Here is a 17,171-nt window from a genome sequence, read left to right as displayed (position 1 = left end):
AACTTGTTTCACCCCTTTACAAACCGGTGTCTTTACTGAAGTTCCCTCTAATGCAAAAGCTGCAGGCTAGATAAATGCCAATTCCTATTCAAGGAACTGTGCTTCTGTTACCCGACGACCTTGCTCCTGGTGGCTTGGAGGACTGCTTTTTGAGCAGGAAAAGCATGGGGAGAGAGGCTGAGGCTCAGCCCACCACCGCTGTCCACCCCAGAGTTTTCTCTGTCCCTTCTCTGGGTGGCAAGCCTGGCTCAACTCTCCACAGGCTGATGAGGATGCAGGATGCCCAGGTCTCCCTGGCACCAACAGGTGACATGGCCACTGCATGGGCCTCCTCTGTGAGCAGAGAACAAAAGCCAAGCAGGGCAGGCAGTCTCTTAAACCAACTTAAAGGTTCTCAGACCATGTGGTTTCTGGGGCTACTCAGTACCTCTCCTCAGGACCCACCCAGGCCTTTCTGCATCCTGCCTGCGGCACTGGCCAGCCCCTGGGAGTTCTGCAGCCATGGGGGCCCTGGGGTGGAGACAAGTGGATCCAGGAAGCCATCACCCTGGTCCCTGCACCAGCCATGCCACCTGTTATGCTGCTGGCACTTCCATTTCCCTCAGTGACTGCTGAGTCCTCGAGGATGCCACTGTCAGACCTCAGTGACCAGACAACACTGCTGATGCCTGGTGAAGCAGAAGGGACTACAGTGCCTGGGAGCTGTGCTAGGCTGCCATCTTGGTCTGCCACACAGCTTTGCTTCCACTATCAACTGCCCAGAAAAGCAGTAGCAACTGGAAAGTCCCTGAGCACACACAGACCCAGTGGACACAGTACATGGGGACTGGCGCCCGCTCTCTCCTTCCATGTGAGGGAATAGCCCTCCCTTCCCTAGGCAAATCCCTCTCATCAGACCATCAAAGGATGCTGTTGCCTCATTACAACACACTTGAGGAGGGTTTCGGTGTGGGTCTCACTTAGGCACCTGAAACGGACATGAGCTAGCTCCAAACCTCATGGGGAGGCTACCAGCCTTTGGTCCCTTAAAGGTCTTTTGTAATGTTTGCAGTACTGAGGATTGAACCAGAGTGGGGATATGCCACCTCTGAGCTACACCCTCAACCCTTTCTGAGACAACACCTTGGTATTACTGAGGCTGGCCTCGAACTTGCAATCCTCTTGCCTTAGCCACCCACGTCGTTGGGATTACAGACGGGGCCACTTCACTGGGCTCCCCTGAAGTACTTCTAAGGGTCAACTAACCACTGAGTTCTTGCTTGTACTGATTCGGAGGGAAAAAAAATGTCAAATTGGATAAACACCACACACCTAAAGAGCCCAAACAAAACCAAACTTTCAATGATGAGATTTCCAAGATTAGCTGGGTGGTTCCCTTCCATTTTATTCAATTCAGCCCAACCAACCCCCAAGCTCATCTTAACAGCGTGACACATGGCCAGTACAGCTGCCCTGGGAAGAGAACAAGGAGCTGCACTTGCAACCCACTGACCTACAGGAGTGTGGCCTGCTGCAGATGTGGTGGCCGAGCTCCTCCTCACTGGTGTGGGGTATCCTGCCCTGAGCTACCCCGATCTTTTTGGTGCAGACCCGGCACGGAGAAGATGATGGAAAAGGAGGCTGTTTCCAGCTGAGCTGGGCTCCCCGCTTCCCCGTCAGAACTCTTCTGCCTGAGCCCGCCATGCCAGCCACTTCTACCTCTAGTCAACTCCACAGTGACAATACGGGTGACAGCAGTTATGAGCACTACAGAAGCCACCAGGCCTGCACGTCACTGCGAAGATGTTTAGCATAAAAGGGCCAAAGCACCAGTGTGGATTCAGAGTCTGACCCCAACTCAACAGCACACAAAGAAACCTGGTCTCAGCCTTGGAGCAGGCCTGGCCACCACGACAGCACACGGGCTTCCGGGCCACAAAGCCCCACCTGCTCCTGGGCCAGTGGCGCTGGGCAGGCAGGTTGCAGGGGCACAGAGCCCTTGCACTTGGCTTCCTTTCCTTGCTGCCATTCTGCAAACCATCTCGGCCCAGAAAGGCACAGGGAGGAAAGGCACGGGGGATGGCTCCACCACCTCCTCCTGAGAAGGCCGTGACGGAGTGGGTGGGCATGCGAGCACTGGAGCTTTCTCCTGTGAGACCCACGGAGGAAGGCCGAGCAGCAGAGAGGACTGGCCCGGCAACAGGTGCTCTACGCTGAAGGTAACTGAGACCATGTGAGTGAGCACCATGGCCGTGTCACCGACCACCAGACACCAGAGTCTGGTATAATGATGTGGGGGTCATCAGAACATGGGCTTCCCCTTATGCAGAAGGAAAATCCCTCAAACACACCTTGTGCAGGTTTATCAGAATAGAAACAGGCTTGCTGGGGTCCCTCAAACTCATGCCTCGCCCCGTCTCTGTGGCCTCACCTCAAGCCTTACCCTGGCACGCAGAGCCCGAGCAAGGCAGAGGCCTGGCCAGACTGTTGGTCCACTCCGGGCTGAAGAACATGACTGCAGGCCTCGTTCTTCACGCTCAGTGTATTTAAACTGTGCTGGTCAGCTCCAGGCCTCAGCTACCCCAGCCACCCCAGTTGGTCTCCCCACCATCTTCCCCCAAGCATCAAGCCCCACACGTCCCCGGTGTTTCAGCCAGTGGTGCTCAGTCCTGGGTGGACGGTCCATGCCACTCCTCCATCCAGAAGCCTGGGCAGGCGGCACAGAGGACAGCGGTCACGGTGCGGCTGCAGAGAGGCCGCAGCAGTATTGCCCTCAGCAAGCTGCTGGAACCAACGTGGGTGCTCTTCTGCCTGAGGCTGGCCTCGAGAGCACAGGGCGAAGGCAGAGCCTAGTGAGCCTCACCTTCCTCCTCCTCCCCACTGTCCTCATCTTGGTCCTCATCTCCCCCGTCAGCACCCTCGGCCGAGCTGTTATCCTCCTCTGAGTCCGTCTCTTCCAGCCACTCCTGAGTTTCTTCAAAAGCAAGATGAACAGAGATTCTCACTGTAGCCTTGGGTGCCAGGGAAAACTGCACAGCGGGAGCTGGCTAACTTAGAGGACTCCATTTTCTTACCCAAGACTGTGAAGTGAAACCCAACTCCCCTACCCTGGACACCGAGGGCCAGCAGAGGACAGACAGCATCTCCCCGACTTCAGAGCAGAGATGGGGGGACACGGAGGACGAGCAGACACAACTCCCTCCATGGACATGGGCTGCTGAATGGCAGCTGCCTCCTCCTGCGTCCACCTCTGTCCCAACCCAGCAGCTTCTCAGAAGACAGCAGCAGACCTGCACCTACGTACGGTGCTCCTTCCCTGAACGTGCAGGCTCTGCATATAGTCTCAAGTCTTCACAAAAATGAGTAGTGACATGGGCCCTGTGACAGTCTGAGGTAAAATGGGGACATAAAGGCTCAAGGGGCAGAGATAGGGCCCACCAGGGACATGGAGGGTGAACTCTGCCTGGTCTGGTTGGCTGAGTGCCAAGAGAACTGAACCGCTAGGTGCACCCACAGAGGTCCTGCACAGAGGTCCTGGTTGGCATCCATTGCCCTCCGTGGCCTGCACCCAGGCAGGCTCTCGGGTAACCTGGGCTGGGGGCAAGAGCCCAAATCCCCATGAGGCTCCCCGGTGCAGGGCAGATGCAGCAACCTGGGCAGGTGCGTGAAGACAGCATTCCTGGTAAGGGGGTCCCCCTGCCCAGCTTACCTGGATCCATCTCCACCAAGGCCTTCCACTCTTCCATCTTGTGGAGGTCGAGGCAGTACAGGTCATTGAGGGTCACCTGGCGGTCGCCGGCTTCAAACATACCCCCGTAGACATATAGCAGCCCGTGCTTGATGGCCAGCATGGCACTGGAGCGTGGACAGGGCTCAACCCTGGGGCCAGCCTCCACAGCACCATCCTCCTCCTCTGGTGGGGGCCGGCCTGTTGGGCCCGGGGTTGGGATCACTTGTTTAATGGTGACCACGGTCCCATCCTCGGCCACCACCTCTCTGACCACCTCCAGGGGCTCCGGCTCGCTGGTGCCTTGGGGCTCCTCTGCTTTGCCCCGCCTCCGCTTCCTCTTTTCTGACTTGGGGCCCTGACAAGGAAATGACAGCACAGCACCTCAGCTGAGCAGCAGTGCAGGAATGGCCCTGTCCCACACCAGTCATGGACATGTGGGGACAGTGTGGGACACAACCCCCTCCCTGCACTCTCTGGTGGCAAAGACAGAGGGCATGCGAGAGTGTGGTACTTTAGCAGGGCCCAGCAGCAGTGCCCTGGCTTCTGGAGCCCCCAGGCTGGCCTCAGGAAGCTCCTCAGCCACGAGGGCCAGCAGAGTGACGGGTGCTCAACAGAACCTGCTGACCGCAGGTGCCATGTGGGAAGCAGAACTGTCACCCAACACTCCCACGCAGCTTTCCTTCGGGCCCCCCCTCCTGCAAGATGACCCTCTGCTCTCCTCTGGTCTCCTGGACCACACTGCAGCCTGCTTGGACCCTTCTGCTCGTGGGGCCATGTCCTTGTGAGACGCTTGCCATGCTGGTTCAGAAGTTCCAGCACTACTCCCTGCAGGCCAGCCCAGGGCAAGTCTATGCTCTAGGTGCTCAGCTCACGGCACTGAGCCTGAGAGCCTCACGAGGACATGCTCGGGACACCCCCCAACTCATGGGGGACACGACCACCCAGCCCTGGACCTTGGGGAGGGAGCCACTCTGCCCGCAGAAAACGCGCGTGCACGAGAGCATGCGCGACTCACTGTGACGGGCAGGCGCCCTATGTGGGCAGGCTGGGGTGCGGGAGACCGAGTGCTCACACAGACCCTGGGTGCCTGCAGGTCCCTCCTGGACTGCCACCACTGTTCTGGCAGTGCCAGGCTGCCCTGGGCAGCAGCTGTGCTGAAACCAGGACAAGCCTGGCAGCACAGACTAAGGCTGCTGCAGAGGATGACCAGCACCCTCGTCAGATGGTGGCCTGGGGAACTTTTGGCTCTCAAGCCTGGCCAGGCCAGCCAGGCTGCACCAGTGGGCACCAGGCCAGGGTCCAAGGCTAGTCAGCTGGGACACACACAGAAGCAGGACACTCCTTTGGGAGGGTACGCAGATGCTCTACAGGTAGAAGGACACACTGAGGCATGAGGGTGGGGGTCTGGCCACCGAGCTGCAGCCTGCCTGCACGGCGCTCCACGCCAAGCCCACACCTTCAGCTGTCCCAGGAACCAGCGGTTCCTGGAGGCGTCGTAGAAGTACAGGTCGTTGAAGAATACACCCTCCAGGCTCTCTTCCTCTTCCTTGTCACAGACGCCCCCAAAGAGCAGCACCTGATGATTTGGGGTCATGGTCACTGAAAAGCCAGACCTTGGAGTGGGCTTGACCCCTGAAGGGCTGATCCGGTTCCATGTCCATTTGCCTGTCAACAGAGAACAAAGAGGATGAGGAGGGTAAGAGACGCAGGAGGCTGGGGAGCCCTGAGGTCCAATGCTGACAACAGCGGTGCGCAGGCTGCGGCCAACGTCCGCCTCACTGTGCAAGCTCCCTCTGCAGGAAAACAGGATGCAGTTCTACCCTGGGGCTTCCTCCTTCAGGCCCAGCTGTGCAAGCCTTCACCTGCCCTCCGAACAGTGTCACCTGGTGGTCAGTGCAGGGAGGGCAGGGGTACCAAAGCCGAACTCAGCAGGAGGGTCTCCAGGAAACCTGCGTCTCACAGGTTCCCCTGGGAGGCTAGGGGCGCAGCCTCACAAGGGACCAGAGGACGCTGTCCCTCTCCACCCGGTGCAGCCTAGACCCTGGGTTGGTGCCTTTCCCCTGCTGGCGACATCTTTGCATTCTCTTGGCAGGTGACAGTCCTCAAGATGTGGTCTGGGGTAAAGTGAAGGAAAGTCTCACCACTTCTAGAAAAAAGAGTAGATATTTCCCCTAATGAACTAAAAATAACAGCAAACACTGCACTGGGCAGTGCTGGACGAGGCCATGAACATGCCCTGCTGGTGGACTCTGGGCCCACCACTATGGGCAGTTACTGCTGTGAGGAGCCAGAGAACACACCAGCGCACATGCAGTCAGGCAGGACTCACCTCCTTCCGGTCCTTCTCACTGGGGTTGAGGAGCTGAGCAGAGGCTGAGGCAAGGCTGCCTGAAACAAGAGTCCAGCCTCTAGGTCCAAGTGCCCTGGCCCCTCCTGGAGCACCAAGTGTCCTCACTGCAAGTTCAGGGCACTGTGGTCACCTGAGAAGTGCCTGGTGCAGGGCAGTTCTGAGACCTTGGTTTGAAGGATTCTAGGGCAGGAACCAAGTAAACCTACTGTGCATGGCAATCCCCTCACTTCCCCTAGGGAGGTCAGAAACACGCTTTCACACGGAGGAAGCCCTGGTCCTAGAACACAGGTCCCAGACCCACTGAGTGCTCTCCCAAGATGCAGTGCTACCGCCTGGGAGGTGGCCACTCCCAGCTCCCCTGGAGGACAAGGGATTCCCTGCCTCTCAGGAACATTCCAGAATTCCACCTCCTGCTGTCATTCGCTTGATCTTGAGCAAGAGCAAAAGTTCCTTAAAATGTCAAGAAATGATTGCAAAGCAAGAGCCCTTTTCCCTGGGGGGCCTCTCACCCACACCTACCCACACCTGCCTCTGTCCTCTGGGGCCCTGAGAGTGTGCACACAACCCTGGCCAGAAGGTGCATTCGCGGTCATCTCAAAGCACGTCATGCACCTGGTATGGAGGGACGTGGGGCGGCTAAATGGCACTGGGCCCGACGGGTGCCTACCCACTTAGACCAGGTACCACAGCCTTCCCAGGACAGGATGGCCAGGCCCAACTCTGACCGTGTGCAAGGAGGTGGGACTCTGGGCCCACCATGGCCTCATCTGGCACTGCCCAGTGCAATGTTTGCTGTTATTTTTTAGTTCACTGCCACCTCTACACCCACAAGAGGGAGGTGGGCTTCGCCTCCGTCTGCAGGCCAAACAGGGCCCGCCCCTCAAGCCACAGGGGCCGAGCCAGCCCTCGTGGGCACAGCAGTACCTTCTCCCCCGTCCTCGGGCTTTAGCAGGAACATATCTGAATGCTGGGTGCCTCTGTCCACGTCTTTCTTGACTCTCTGCAAAAGGGAAAGAGGGTGGGTGGGTGAGCCCACCTGAGGCACTACACACAGCCATCACAGCCCAAGCTGGGCACGTCTCACACAGGGGCTCAGTTCAAAGCGGGATCTGTCCCTTCACCTCTGAGGTGGCTGACAGACGTGGCAGATTAAGAACAGGCCAATGTGAAATCTGGCATCTGATGACCCACCTTGCTAGGCATGCTGGAGCTCCCACCTGTGGGGTCCTTGTGGCTAGCTTCCATGGCCAGCTTGTACCACCTGGACAGGTTCTGCAGTAGCCTGGTCCAGCAGCACCTTGCTCCAACCCCTATATCCACAACTCCCTCGCCTTCCAGACACATAGCTTTGAAACCAACAAAGCCCCTCACTCTTGGGCTTCGACGGTCTCACTCCCCAGTCAGCACAGCTGGTGCTCTGCAAGGCCACCCCAGCAGCCAACGTCCATAGCTCCCAAGACACTCACCCTGGGGGTGGGGGGGGCACCAGTCCACTGTAACTTCTTCCTTGTGATTGTGCTTAAATTCTCATATTTTCAATAGCTTCTGACTTTAAAGGTACAGAAAACCTGAGCAGACAGGGCAGAGCCCTGGGCCCCATGCCCAGGCTCCCTGACGCACGCACCCAGTCTGGCACGGTGTAGTCGCGCTCAGTGAAACAGCCCTGATTGACTACTACCAACCCAAGTCCACACTTCATTCAGATTTCCTCAGTGTCCCCTCGAGCCCTCTTCTGTGCCAGGGCCCACCTGGGGCCCGTGATGGCTGTTGTTACCTTAGGCACTATGGGACCCTCGGGCTCATCTCCTGGACTCCTTGTCCAGTCCTGCAAGAGCCCTGGCATCTCAGGCTGGAGAGTCCTGCTGAAAATTGAGACCTAGGTGCTGGGTGTGGCTGCCTCTAGGCCTCTCAGAGACAGCAAGGAGGTGTGCATCTGCAGGTATTCCTCTTTCAGCATTGTATTCGTTGAAAGGGGAAAAACGGCTTTTTTTGAACAAGAAGCAACTCAACTATTCACACAGTCCTGCTTCCTCCTGGGCCTGAGATCCCACAGCTCAAGGAGGCCCAGCGTCTGCCGCTGTGGGGAGCAGCAAACCCTCAGCAGTGGAAACCAGGCACCCGCCTCTTGGTTCCTAGTGACACCATTCTTGTGCGTGACCCACAGTCACTAAGGACAGACTGTCTCTTCCTGGCAAGCTAATACGGGGGGAGCAGTGGCTGGGCCATGTCCTCTCTTCCCAACACACAGCATTCCTGAGGCCTGAATTCATAACCAGAGGCTCTCCTGCTGAAGAACTCAATGGCATCTCTGCTTGTCAGGCACTGCCCAGCTTTGGCAGATCTGTCCTGGGTCTCCCATGTCCCCTGCTTCACCTGTCCTTGGTTTTACTGACAGCAACTTTCTCCCCGGGGTCAACAGGCTAAGGGGGTCTTTGATGCCACCACATTTAAGTGCTTCCCCTCAAGATCATGAGGCCGAGAGCTCTGGGGGGGACTGCACACAGGTGGGAGCCGCGCACAGGTGGGCCTCCTCAGGCACGTGGCTGCACATCCAGCCCACAGTTCTGGCCTCCCAACAGCCTTCTAGCTCCTTGCCCTGAGCACTGTGACTTCCCCAGAAACCCAGTCCATTTGTCTTCAAAGGAGGAAAGGAAAGGCTGCCATGTGTTTCACTGTGGACAAACTGGGCCACCAGTCATTCCATCATGCAGGTCACGGCAGCTGTCAATCGTGCGGTTTGTTCCACAGGGGTGGATTCACAGTACTAGAAAGCACGCAGACTCCGTGGGAACATTCAGAAGTGCTGGACTACCATCCAAGGCTACAATGCTAGTCTGTGCAGCTCCACTGTCCCTGTCTTCATCCAATCTGGCCAATACACCAGAGTTCAGATCAGCAGAGCCAGCAAGTCGGGAAAAGCACCAGCTATACACATGTCCCTAACAGGACATAACTCCACTGCCCACCGTCCATCTTTGCTGCAGCCTCAGCTTACTCAGCCTAAACTCAGGTGTGGGCTCATTTCAATTGTCATGAGAGCAGGAGACATAGCCAGCCACCCCCAGGCCCCTGGAGAGCCAGCAAGAGTGTCACACGAGGGGCTGAGGTTGTAGCTCATGGTAGAGCACTTGCCTAGCTCTACCACTGAGCTACAACCCCCAGTGTGAGGTACTGGGATCGATCCTCAGCACCTCATATTTACAGATAAAGTAAAGGTTCATTGATAATTTTTTTAAAAAGTGTCACATGATGGGTGTTGTTAGGGGAGAAGAGCCACACCACAGCAGGCAGAATACCACTCTTGTGGAGCCAAGGTGACCCAGAGGATGTGGGCTTCCTGAGCTCACAGAAGCAGCCACAACCAGGCCAAGATGTAAAGCAATGTGAGGAGGGCCAAGGGACATGCCCCTGGAGGAACCTACTTTCCACAGGCCACTTAAGCCAGCCCTAGCAGGCACATAGACAACAGCAGGCCATGAGAGAAAAGGACCAGGTCTGAGGCGGAGAAAGCACCCAGGTTCAGGGCGAGCATGGACCTCCCAGTGGAGCTGAGGAGCACAGCGGTCCCAGTGACCAAGCAGAGGCTGCTGCGCAGCACTGACCGATGTCCCCCGTTGCTGCGCAAACACCCAGTTTTGCCTGAAGGCAAGGAGGATGAAGCTACCTTCCTGTCCCTGCCCCAGCCATCACTGCCATTTTAGGACAGTCATCTCAGAACCTTATCCTGACCCTGGACTTTCAAAACACAGGGTAATTTAAAAAAAAAAAAACGAGGCACAATGACAGCTGAGTTTCCTGGGACGGGAGTGTGACCTCAGCCAGAGGTGGCCTGGACAGATGTCTGTGGACGCAGAACCACAGTTGGCTGTTTCTTCTTGTCCCCAGTCACCCTTGCAACTGTGGCCTGCTGGCCAGGGTGCCCAAGGTGGCTGCTCAATCACCTTCTCTGGGCACTGTCAGGCAAGTCCCCATGCCACTCTCAGTGTGCCACACAGTGTGGGTGGCTGAAGCCCCTTAGAGATGGGTGGTGGGTGTGTGTGGCCTAGGGAGCTGGTCAGTGCAGCAGTCGCTCCACAGGACTGAGGCGCACACGACGAGGTGTGCAGTGACCTGCCATGTGGGCAGCCTGAAACACGCGCACCACTTTGGAAAGGCTGCTGCCAAAACAGCCTCCTCTAAACCTGCCTAGCTCCACGTCTAGTCAGCAAAACTGAATGCATATCCGGAACTCTGTCTCCCAGCTCCAGTTTAAATCTTGAGCAGACGCCCTCCTCCCACCTACCGGCGGGCTCCCTCAGCAGACACTGCTCAGGGCAACTTCTGCTGGAGCCAGTGGGCACCACACCTCCTCTCTGGCAACTCAGTTCTAACCCTTGGAGCTGAGTAACACCACTGCCCAGCTGTCACCACAAGACAAGGCCTCGTCCTCTTTCCTTCCCAGAGGGCAGGGTCCTTCGTGCACCCGAGACCTACAGTGACAGAGTCCAGGGACTGCGTGAGTAATGGAGCCCAAGGCAGAGATGCTCTTCTTACCTCCTCCTCTTTCCCAGCAAGCATCTCCCGCTTTGCTGGATAAGAGCAGTGCAGACAGGTCAGGGTCACGCAGCTGTGTGCACCAGGTGAGTGGGATCACCTGTGAACCTTGCAGTGTGGGAGCTGGTGTCTCCTGGGACAGTGGCAGGGCCCCCTCACCTACAGAGCTGGTCACAGGCCTCGGGAGGTCAGGACTTTTCTTGGCTGAGGTCATGTACAACCTACAGAGTCAATGACCCCAACGCCTGCTTGTGTTTCCTGCTCTTCCAGGATCTTGAATACTGAAGTAACATTTTGGTGTCCTGCTGCTTTCTCGAAAGAGACCTTTTCTCCCAAACCCCAAGCAGATTCACCTGAGGTCCACGTTGGGTGTAAAGGAGGACAATGCCTTCAGCAGGACTGCCCTGGGCTGTCCACACATGGAGGCAGACCATGAAGTACCAAAGCTGTTTCAGGGACCCACCGCCGCCCTCCCTGCCCAGGGTCCTACTGGCATCTCTCACTCTGGGCTGGCTCACAGGCTGCAGTGCCTTAGGAAGCCCTCCCATCTCTTTAACAGGAATCCCCACCTCTGGAGCCTTGGCCCCAAAGGCACACATCAAGGGACAGCTGGCGCTCACAGGGGTGTCTGCCGGGTCCTTGTCATCCCAGAGTTTTCTCTCTTTTGTCAAGACAGACCCCGTCACGTTAGTAAAGCTTTAGCTGAACCCCAACTGACGCGCTCACTGTGCAGCAAGCAGAACTGGACTCCACCGCCTGTCAACAGCACCACAAAGAGAGTGACCGAGAAGTGCCCTTGTGAACACAGACACAAGGATCCTCAACAGAGTATCAGCAAATTCAGGAACATAGGAGGACAAACACGCTTGTACCAAATTGGGCTACGACACAAATACAAGGCTAGTTCAACATTACGAAATTAACCAAGGTAGTCTGCAAGAAAATGAATAAGGAGCAAAGGTATACGATCATTAATAAACACAGAAAATGCTTTTAACAAAACTATACATTGCTGGTGACAAAAGCTCCCAGCAGACAACTTAGACTCTGAAGGATGTCCAAGAAGATGCTGCAGTGTTGTCCCTCCCCATAAGGACAGAGCCAGGAGGTCCACTACACACCTCAGCCAACACCACCGGCAGGCCCTACCTTGTGATGGACAGACCAGGGAATGGCATTAGCAGCCAGGAAGAAGAGGAAAGCTGCCCCTGCACGTTACATGACTGTTCACATAACCTCATGCATCTGGAATTACTGGAAAGAGTGAATTTAGCAAGTTCACACATTACAAAATAAACACAGAGGATAAAATATTTTTATATACCAACAGCAAACAATGGAGAAGTGTAATTTCAAGATACTCCATCATAAAACAGCATCAATAAAATAATTAAACAAAAGACATGTAAGACACTGGGAACCACAAAACACTGCTGAAATGAAAGAAAATCAAAATAAACATAGAGATCATCCATGTGTAATGGCTGCAGACTTGAGGTCGGCCTCCCCCCCACTCTCCTCCAGAATTAGAGCCCCGATCACCTTCCTATCAGGCAGAGGTGGGGTGCCTTGTTCTTGCTTTTTAAGTAGAAACTGACAAGTTGATGCTAAAACTCTTATGGACATGCAAAGAACCTACAACAGCCAAAACAAGTTTGAAAGGACAAAGGCTAGGCACCTCAGCTGCCCACCCTAAGACGTGCTAGGCAGGAATAGCCAGGGAAGCACGGGGTGCCCCACAGGGCTGACCAGTGGAGGAAGAGGAGGAAGGTCCATGGCAGGGTCCCCAGGCACCCCAGTGAAAACCTTCTGAACAGATGGTGCTGGAAGAGCCAATTTCCATGGGGCACAAGCAGACTCACCACCTTCACACTCCAAACAGACAGGGCGAGGAGACAGCAGAACAAAACCCAAAAGCTGAACTGCCACATTCAGAGAACATGGGAGGCTCTTCCTGACCGAAGGTAAACACTGTCTTCTCAGGTCAAGAACCTTTAAAGCATGACAAATTAGACTTCACAGAGGCAGAGCTTCTGCTCCTTGGCAGCACTGAAGCTGCACGGGCAGAGGCGGCCTGGCAGTCTGCAACTCCCCAGACGCGCACACGCAGGCTGCAGGGAAGACACAGACATTAGCAAGCTCACAAGAGAACACATCAACGTACTCGGTGGACTGAAGTCAAAACAGAGATGACACTGCAGGACCCACAGTCAAGTGGTGCCAGGAAGGCCAAGCAACAGAATCGTCAGGTGGTTTGGATGTGAACTACAAGCCTAGGCCCGCTCAGGACCTGGCAGTTTCCCTCCCTGGTGCTTCCTAAGAGAAACCAAAACATTGCCAGGCACAGTGGTGCACAGCTGTAATCCAGCAGTTCAGGAGGCTGAGGCAGGAGGCTCAGAAGTTCAGGCCAGCCTCAGCAACTTGGCGAGGCCCTAAGCAACTTAGCGAGACCCTGTCACAAAATGAAAAATTACAAAAAGGGCTGGGGGGCTTTCAGTTATGCTTTTTAGTTATGGCTCAGTAGTTTTGCATCCCTGAGTTTGATTCCTGGCTACCCAGCACCCCCCCAAAAAGGAACCAAAACATGCAGCCATGCGGAGACTGTATCGAAGTGCTCATGTTATCAACTGAAAACAACACAGGATTCCATCAACACAACGGAAACTCAGATGGGTCACAGCAATGACTGGAACATTCCGTAACAGGCAGATCTAGCAGTGAGGAGCTTGGCACGTGCCTCTGGGGGAGGCAGGGATGGTACGAGCGGGCCTGGCAGGATGAGGGTGGGCCACACCACACACACCTGTCACATCTGCTGCAGGGGGCCTTGACGTCACAGCACCAATGACCTCTACTTAATGGCATGCACACACAGGGCTTGTACTTTTCTGTGAATGACACAGAAGACAACTGATAGATGGGCACAAAGTGTGAACAGACCTGTGACCAAACCAGCCCCGCAGAGCAGACACCCCAGGGCCTGTGTGGGACATGCCAGTGCTCACTGTGCTCTGCAAGATCACTTTGTGTTTCAGAATCTCCAAAGCAAAGGTCTTAAAACCACCACACGATGCTCAACCTGTTGAGACTGGCACCGTGCGGATGAGCAGTGGGGCAGGAGGAGCTCTGCTGCTGGCAGAGGACAGCCCACAGCCCTGGGGGCACACGCCACAGCCACAGACCAGCAGGACTCCAGGCCTGTGCCTACGAACGTGCTGCTGGTGCCGCTTGCAGATATAAGAAAAAAGTCCATCAGCAGAAGAAAGGAGCGGCGAGCACAGCCACGTTCTACCAACAGATAGCACGTGGTCGTCAGCAGAAGAAAGGAGCGACGAGCACAGCCACGTTCTATGACAGATAGCACATGGTCGTCAGCGTCGAGGCCTCAGAAGAAAGACCCCAAAACACACTTAGTCACACTGCAGTGTTCTACGGAGATACAAATCAGAACATCAAAAGGCCTTAAAAAATCTCAATGTAGGTAAAGAGGAAGAGAGTGACATTGTCTGTCCGTAGTTTATATTAAGCAAATGTCATCTCATTTGGAAACGTCTGTTACTGATGACATGGCCAAGCAGCAGACAGAAATTCCTCTACTTCCTGCACACCAGGTCTCACCTGCTTCGAGTAGCCCCCATAGATGACTATGCTGCCCTGGGGAGTGACGGACATCTGGCAGCCTGACCTGGGCGTGGGCCCAGTTCCTGACGGAGACAGCTTGCTCCACACAAAGGTGTCCAGGTTGAAGGAATGCACGTCATTGTAGTAGATGTAATCCCTGGTTGGAACACAGGAACACAGGGCGTCACAGTGGTACCATGGGGAATAGGCAGGTCACCGAGAAGTGCACCTGATTTAAATTAAAGCTTAACTTTCTGCATTTTCACTAAGTCACCTGTCTACTCCATACTTAAACTCATATGAAGGACAAAAACACGTGAGTTTGCGTTGGAAGCCAGAAATGATGCCAGCTCAACCAAGCACAGTAACTTAATCCTCTCCTCACTGACAAAACGGCAATCTCCCAGATAATTACATCAGGTGACTCTGAGACTGTAAAACCAACACTGAGTGTGGTGTCTCACTGAATCACAAGGATGGAGAGACCCACAGCTTGACAAGAACTGGGGCGAGACCCTGGACTGAAAGGGACGGGTGTGGGTGAGGGGGCAGAGCATCCACAAAACTGAAGGATGGAAGCAGTCTGTGTCCACAACCCAAGCAAGGCACATGGGGCAGCCTGAGGCCCTCTAGAGGGACTTCACGCTAAAAGACAGCCCACAGACAGGACTTGGAAGTGAAATGGGGGCGCTTGCTGTCACCAGGTGACTGCTGCTCTCCAGCTCTGCATGACACAGTGTTCAACAAGAGGCAAAGGAGAGGACCTCTGTCTCTACCCTGGTCAGGAGCAACCGTTCTTCCTTCTCACGCCACATCCAAGTAATCCAAGCCTGGGGCTTGGGAGCACTCGTACAAAGTGATGAATCCTGCATGAGAATGTAGGTGCCAAGCGGGCCTCGCCCCTGTGCAGCCGGCGGTGAGGACGGCCCAGGACTGCTGGCTGCCACTCAGACTCACGCCTCCCAGAGGACAGCTCTTCCCGCCCCTCCTGCCGTGCACTCTCAGTAAAGGGAGTCTGTTCTGCAGGTCAGCTAAGAGCAACGGCTTCCAGGCAAGCGAGGTTGGCATTTAGAAGTCAAGCTGATTCAACAGGGATGGTGGCTACATCTCTTGGAGCATCAGTGCTTGTCTGTGGGTCTGAAATACTGCCTAGGTAATCTTAAACAAGATAACATAGTCTTAAAAAAATGTTCTGATTTTAAAGTGGTACAAGTTAAAACCACTGTAAAACTTGACTTGATTTATAACCTGGAAGTTAAAAGGAAGGCCTAGCTGATCTCACTCACTGTCCTGCACACAGTAGGTACTCAATTAAGGCCCTACCAAACTGTGTGCCCAGGGAGCTGGCCCTGCTTCGAGAGGGCAGGATTTTCCATGTTCATTCAGAACAGTAAAAGGTCTGCCCCTAAATGCTCCAGGAAGGAAGACTTCTGCTGTTGGTCCAACCTTGTGCTCTCATGGAAGCCACCGAAAAGGATTAACTGTCTCTTCCAGGCCACCATCCGATGTCCACTCCGACCAGAAGGACCCCCTGCTGATCTAAAATTAAAAAGGGGGAGAGTTATAAAATTGACTAATTTCAGTTGCTAGTTTTTAAAAAATATTTTTAGTTGTAGATGGACACAATACCTTTATTTTTTAAATTTATTTTTACATGGTGCTGAGGACCAAACGCAATGCCTCACAGTTGCTATTTTAAAAAGGACATTTTACACTAATTTTGTTTTCTAAGTTCTTGCTGAGTACCACTGACTTTGATCACAAGCCACCAAAATCATCCAATAGTCTAGCTAGCTATTATAAAACTTCTACAATGAAACAGGAGAAATACACAACTGACCAACGCATACTCAATTCTACCTTAACAGTAAAGCAAACCCCATAAAACACTGGCATGGCCAGGCATGAGGGCACACGCCTGTGATCCCAGTAACTCCTGGAGGCTGAGGGAGAAGGGTCCCAAGTCTGAGGCCAGAGCAACTTAGTGAGGCCCTCTCTCAAATTAAAGGGCTGGGGTGTGGCTCAGTGGCAGAGTGCTTGCCTGGCAAGTGCAATCCCCGCAGAGGAAGGAAACAAAACATAAAACAAAAAGGGCAAAGATGTGAACAGGAAGTCCATCAGACAAAAACGGAAGAAAAAGAAGACACAGAAGTGGCCAATGACACACACAGACGCTCGACATCCTGAGTGGGCGGAGAACCCAGCTAAAGCCACAGCTTCCTGCCGCCACCAGGGCGGGCTTGAGAAGAAAGGCCACGTCCTGAGCGCCAGGGAAGCTGAGTGGTGCAGCCACTCCGAGGCTTCCCAGTGTCAGCACAGGCCCCTCCTCTACCTGAGGGAAGACACGCGCTCGCCAGGGAGACCCGAGTCACACGAAGGCTGACACACTCACACAGCCTTCCCCAAACCGCAAGGCAGAGGGCGGCTGACCTACGCTGTGGCGGAAGGTGACACACGTCTCCAGACACAGCCAGGACCGACGGGCCTCAAGAACACGCACAGCTCCACTTATGTGAGGTCTTTAAAAGGTTGACCTGTGGGCTGGGCTGTGGCTCAGAGGTAGAGCTCTTGCCTCGCATGTGTGAGGCACTGGGTTCAATTCTCAGCACCGCACGTAAATAAGTGAATAAACTAAAAACTAAAAAAAAAAAAAAATATATATATATATGTATAAAATAAAATAAAATATATATAAATATAATTAAAAGAAAAAAATATTAACCTGGGGTTGGTGGCAGCTCCCGGGGACTTGGCTAGAAGGGACTTGGTGGGGTGATAGAAATGCTCTGCATCTCAGTTGCAGTAGCTGACACTCACCTACCTTTACATCTGGAAGGTAAGCATTTATTGTAATTCTATCTCAACAAAATGAATAAAAAAATACACGGTGGTAAAAAAGCAACAGAAAAAAGAAGTAATCCTTAATAGGATTATTAAGCATGAACAAATAATGGAAAC

At 54.4% G+C, this 17,171-nt stretch overlaps 1 protein-coding gene and 1 long non-coding RNA gene across 6 annotated transcripts in view; both read right to left on the bottom strand.

Annotated features, from left to right (window-relative positions):
- Positions 1–1,366: 1,366 nt before the first annotated feature.
- KLHDC4 (kelch domain containing 4) overlaps positions 1,367–17,171 on the bottom strand; it is a 43,629-nt gene continuing 27,824 nt past the window's right edge. For 4 of the 5 annotated variants that reach the window (XM_079119622.1, XM_079119625.1, XM_079119624.1 and 1 more), the window contains 6 exons: positions 15,660–15,752; positions 14,211–14,370; positions 6,984–7,059; positions 5,166–5,374; positions 3,689–4,064; positions 1,367–2,953 (listed from right to left, as the gene is read on the bottom strand). In XM_079119622.1, the coding sequence (XP_078975748.1) occupies positions 2,829–2,953; positions 3,689–4,064; positions 5,166–5,374; positions 6,984–7,059; positions 14,211–14,370; positions 15,660–15,752 (1,039 nt within the window). In that variant the 3' untranslated portion in view covers positions 1,367–2,828. The remainder of the gene's footprint in view (positions 2,954–3,688; positions 4,065–5,165; positions 5,375–6,983; positions 7,060–14,210; positions 14,371–15,659; positions 15,753–17,171) is intronic. The other variant, XM_079119623.1, reaches the window with a different exon arrangement.
- LOC306649035 lies at positions 9,825–13,076 on the bottom strand. The gene is made up of 2 exons (XR_013760559.1): positions 12,757–13,076; positions 9,825–12,584 (listed from the first exon to the last, which is right to left on the bottom strand). It is a non-coding gene; the product is annotated as an uncharacterized lncRNA (long non-coding RNA).

The sequence above is a fragment of the Sciurus vulgaris genome (assembly GCF_902686455.1).
Source record: "Sciurus vulgaris genome assembly, chromosome: 17".
In the NCBI taxonomy this organism is placed as follows: Eukaryota; Metazoa; Chordata; class Mammalia; order Rodentia; family Sciuridae; genus Sciurus; species Sciurus vulgaris.
The sequence above is the reverse complement of the archived record's forward strand: the minus strand, read 5'-3'. Positions and strand labels throughout refer to the sequence as shown.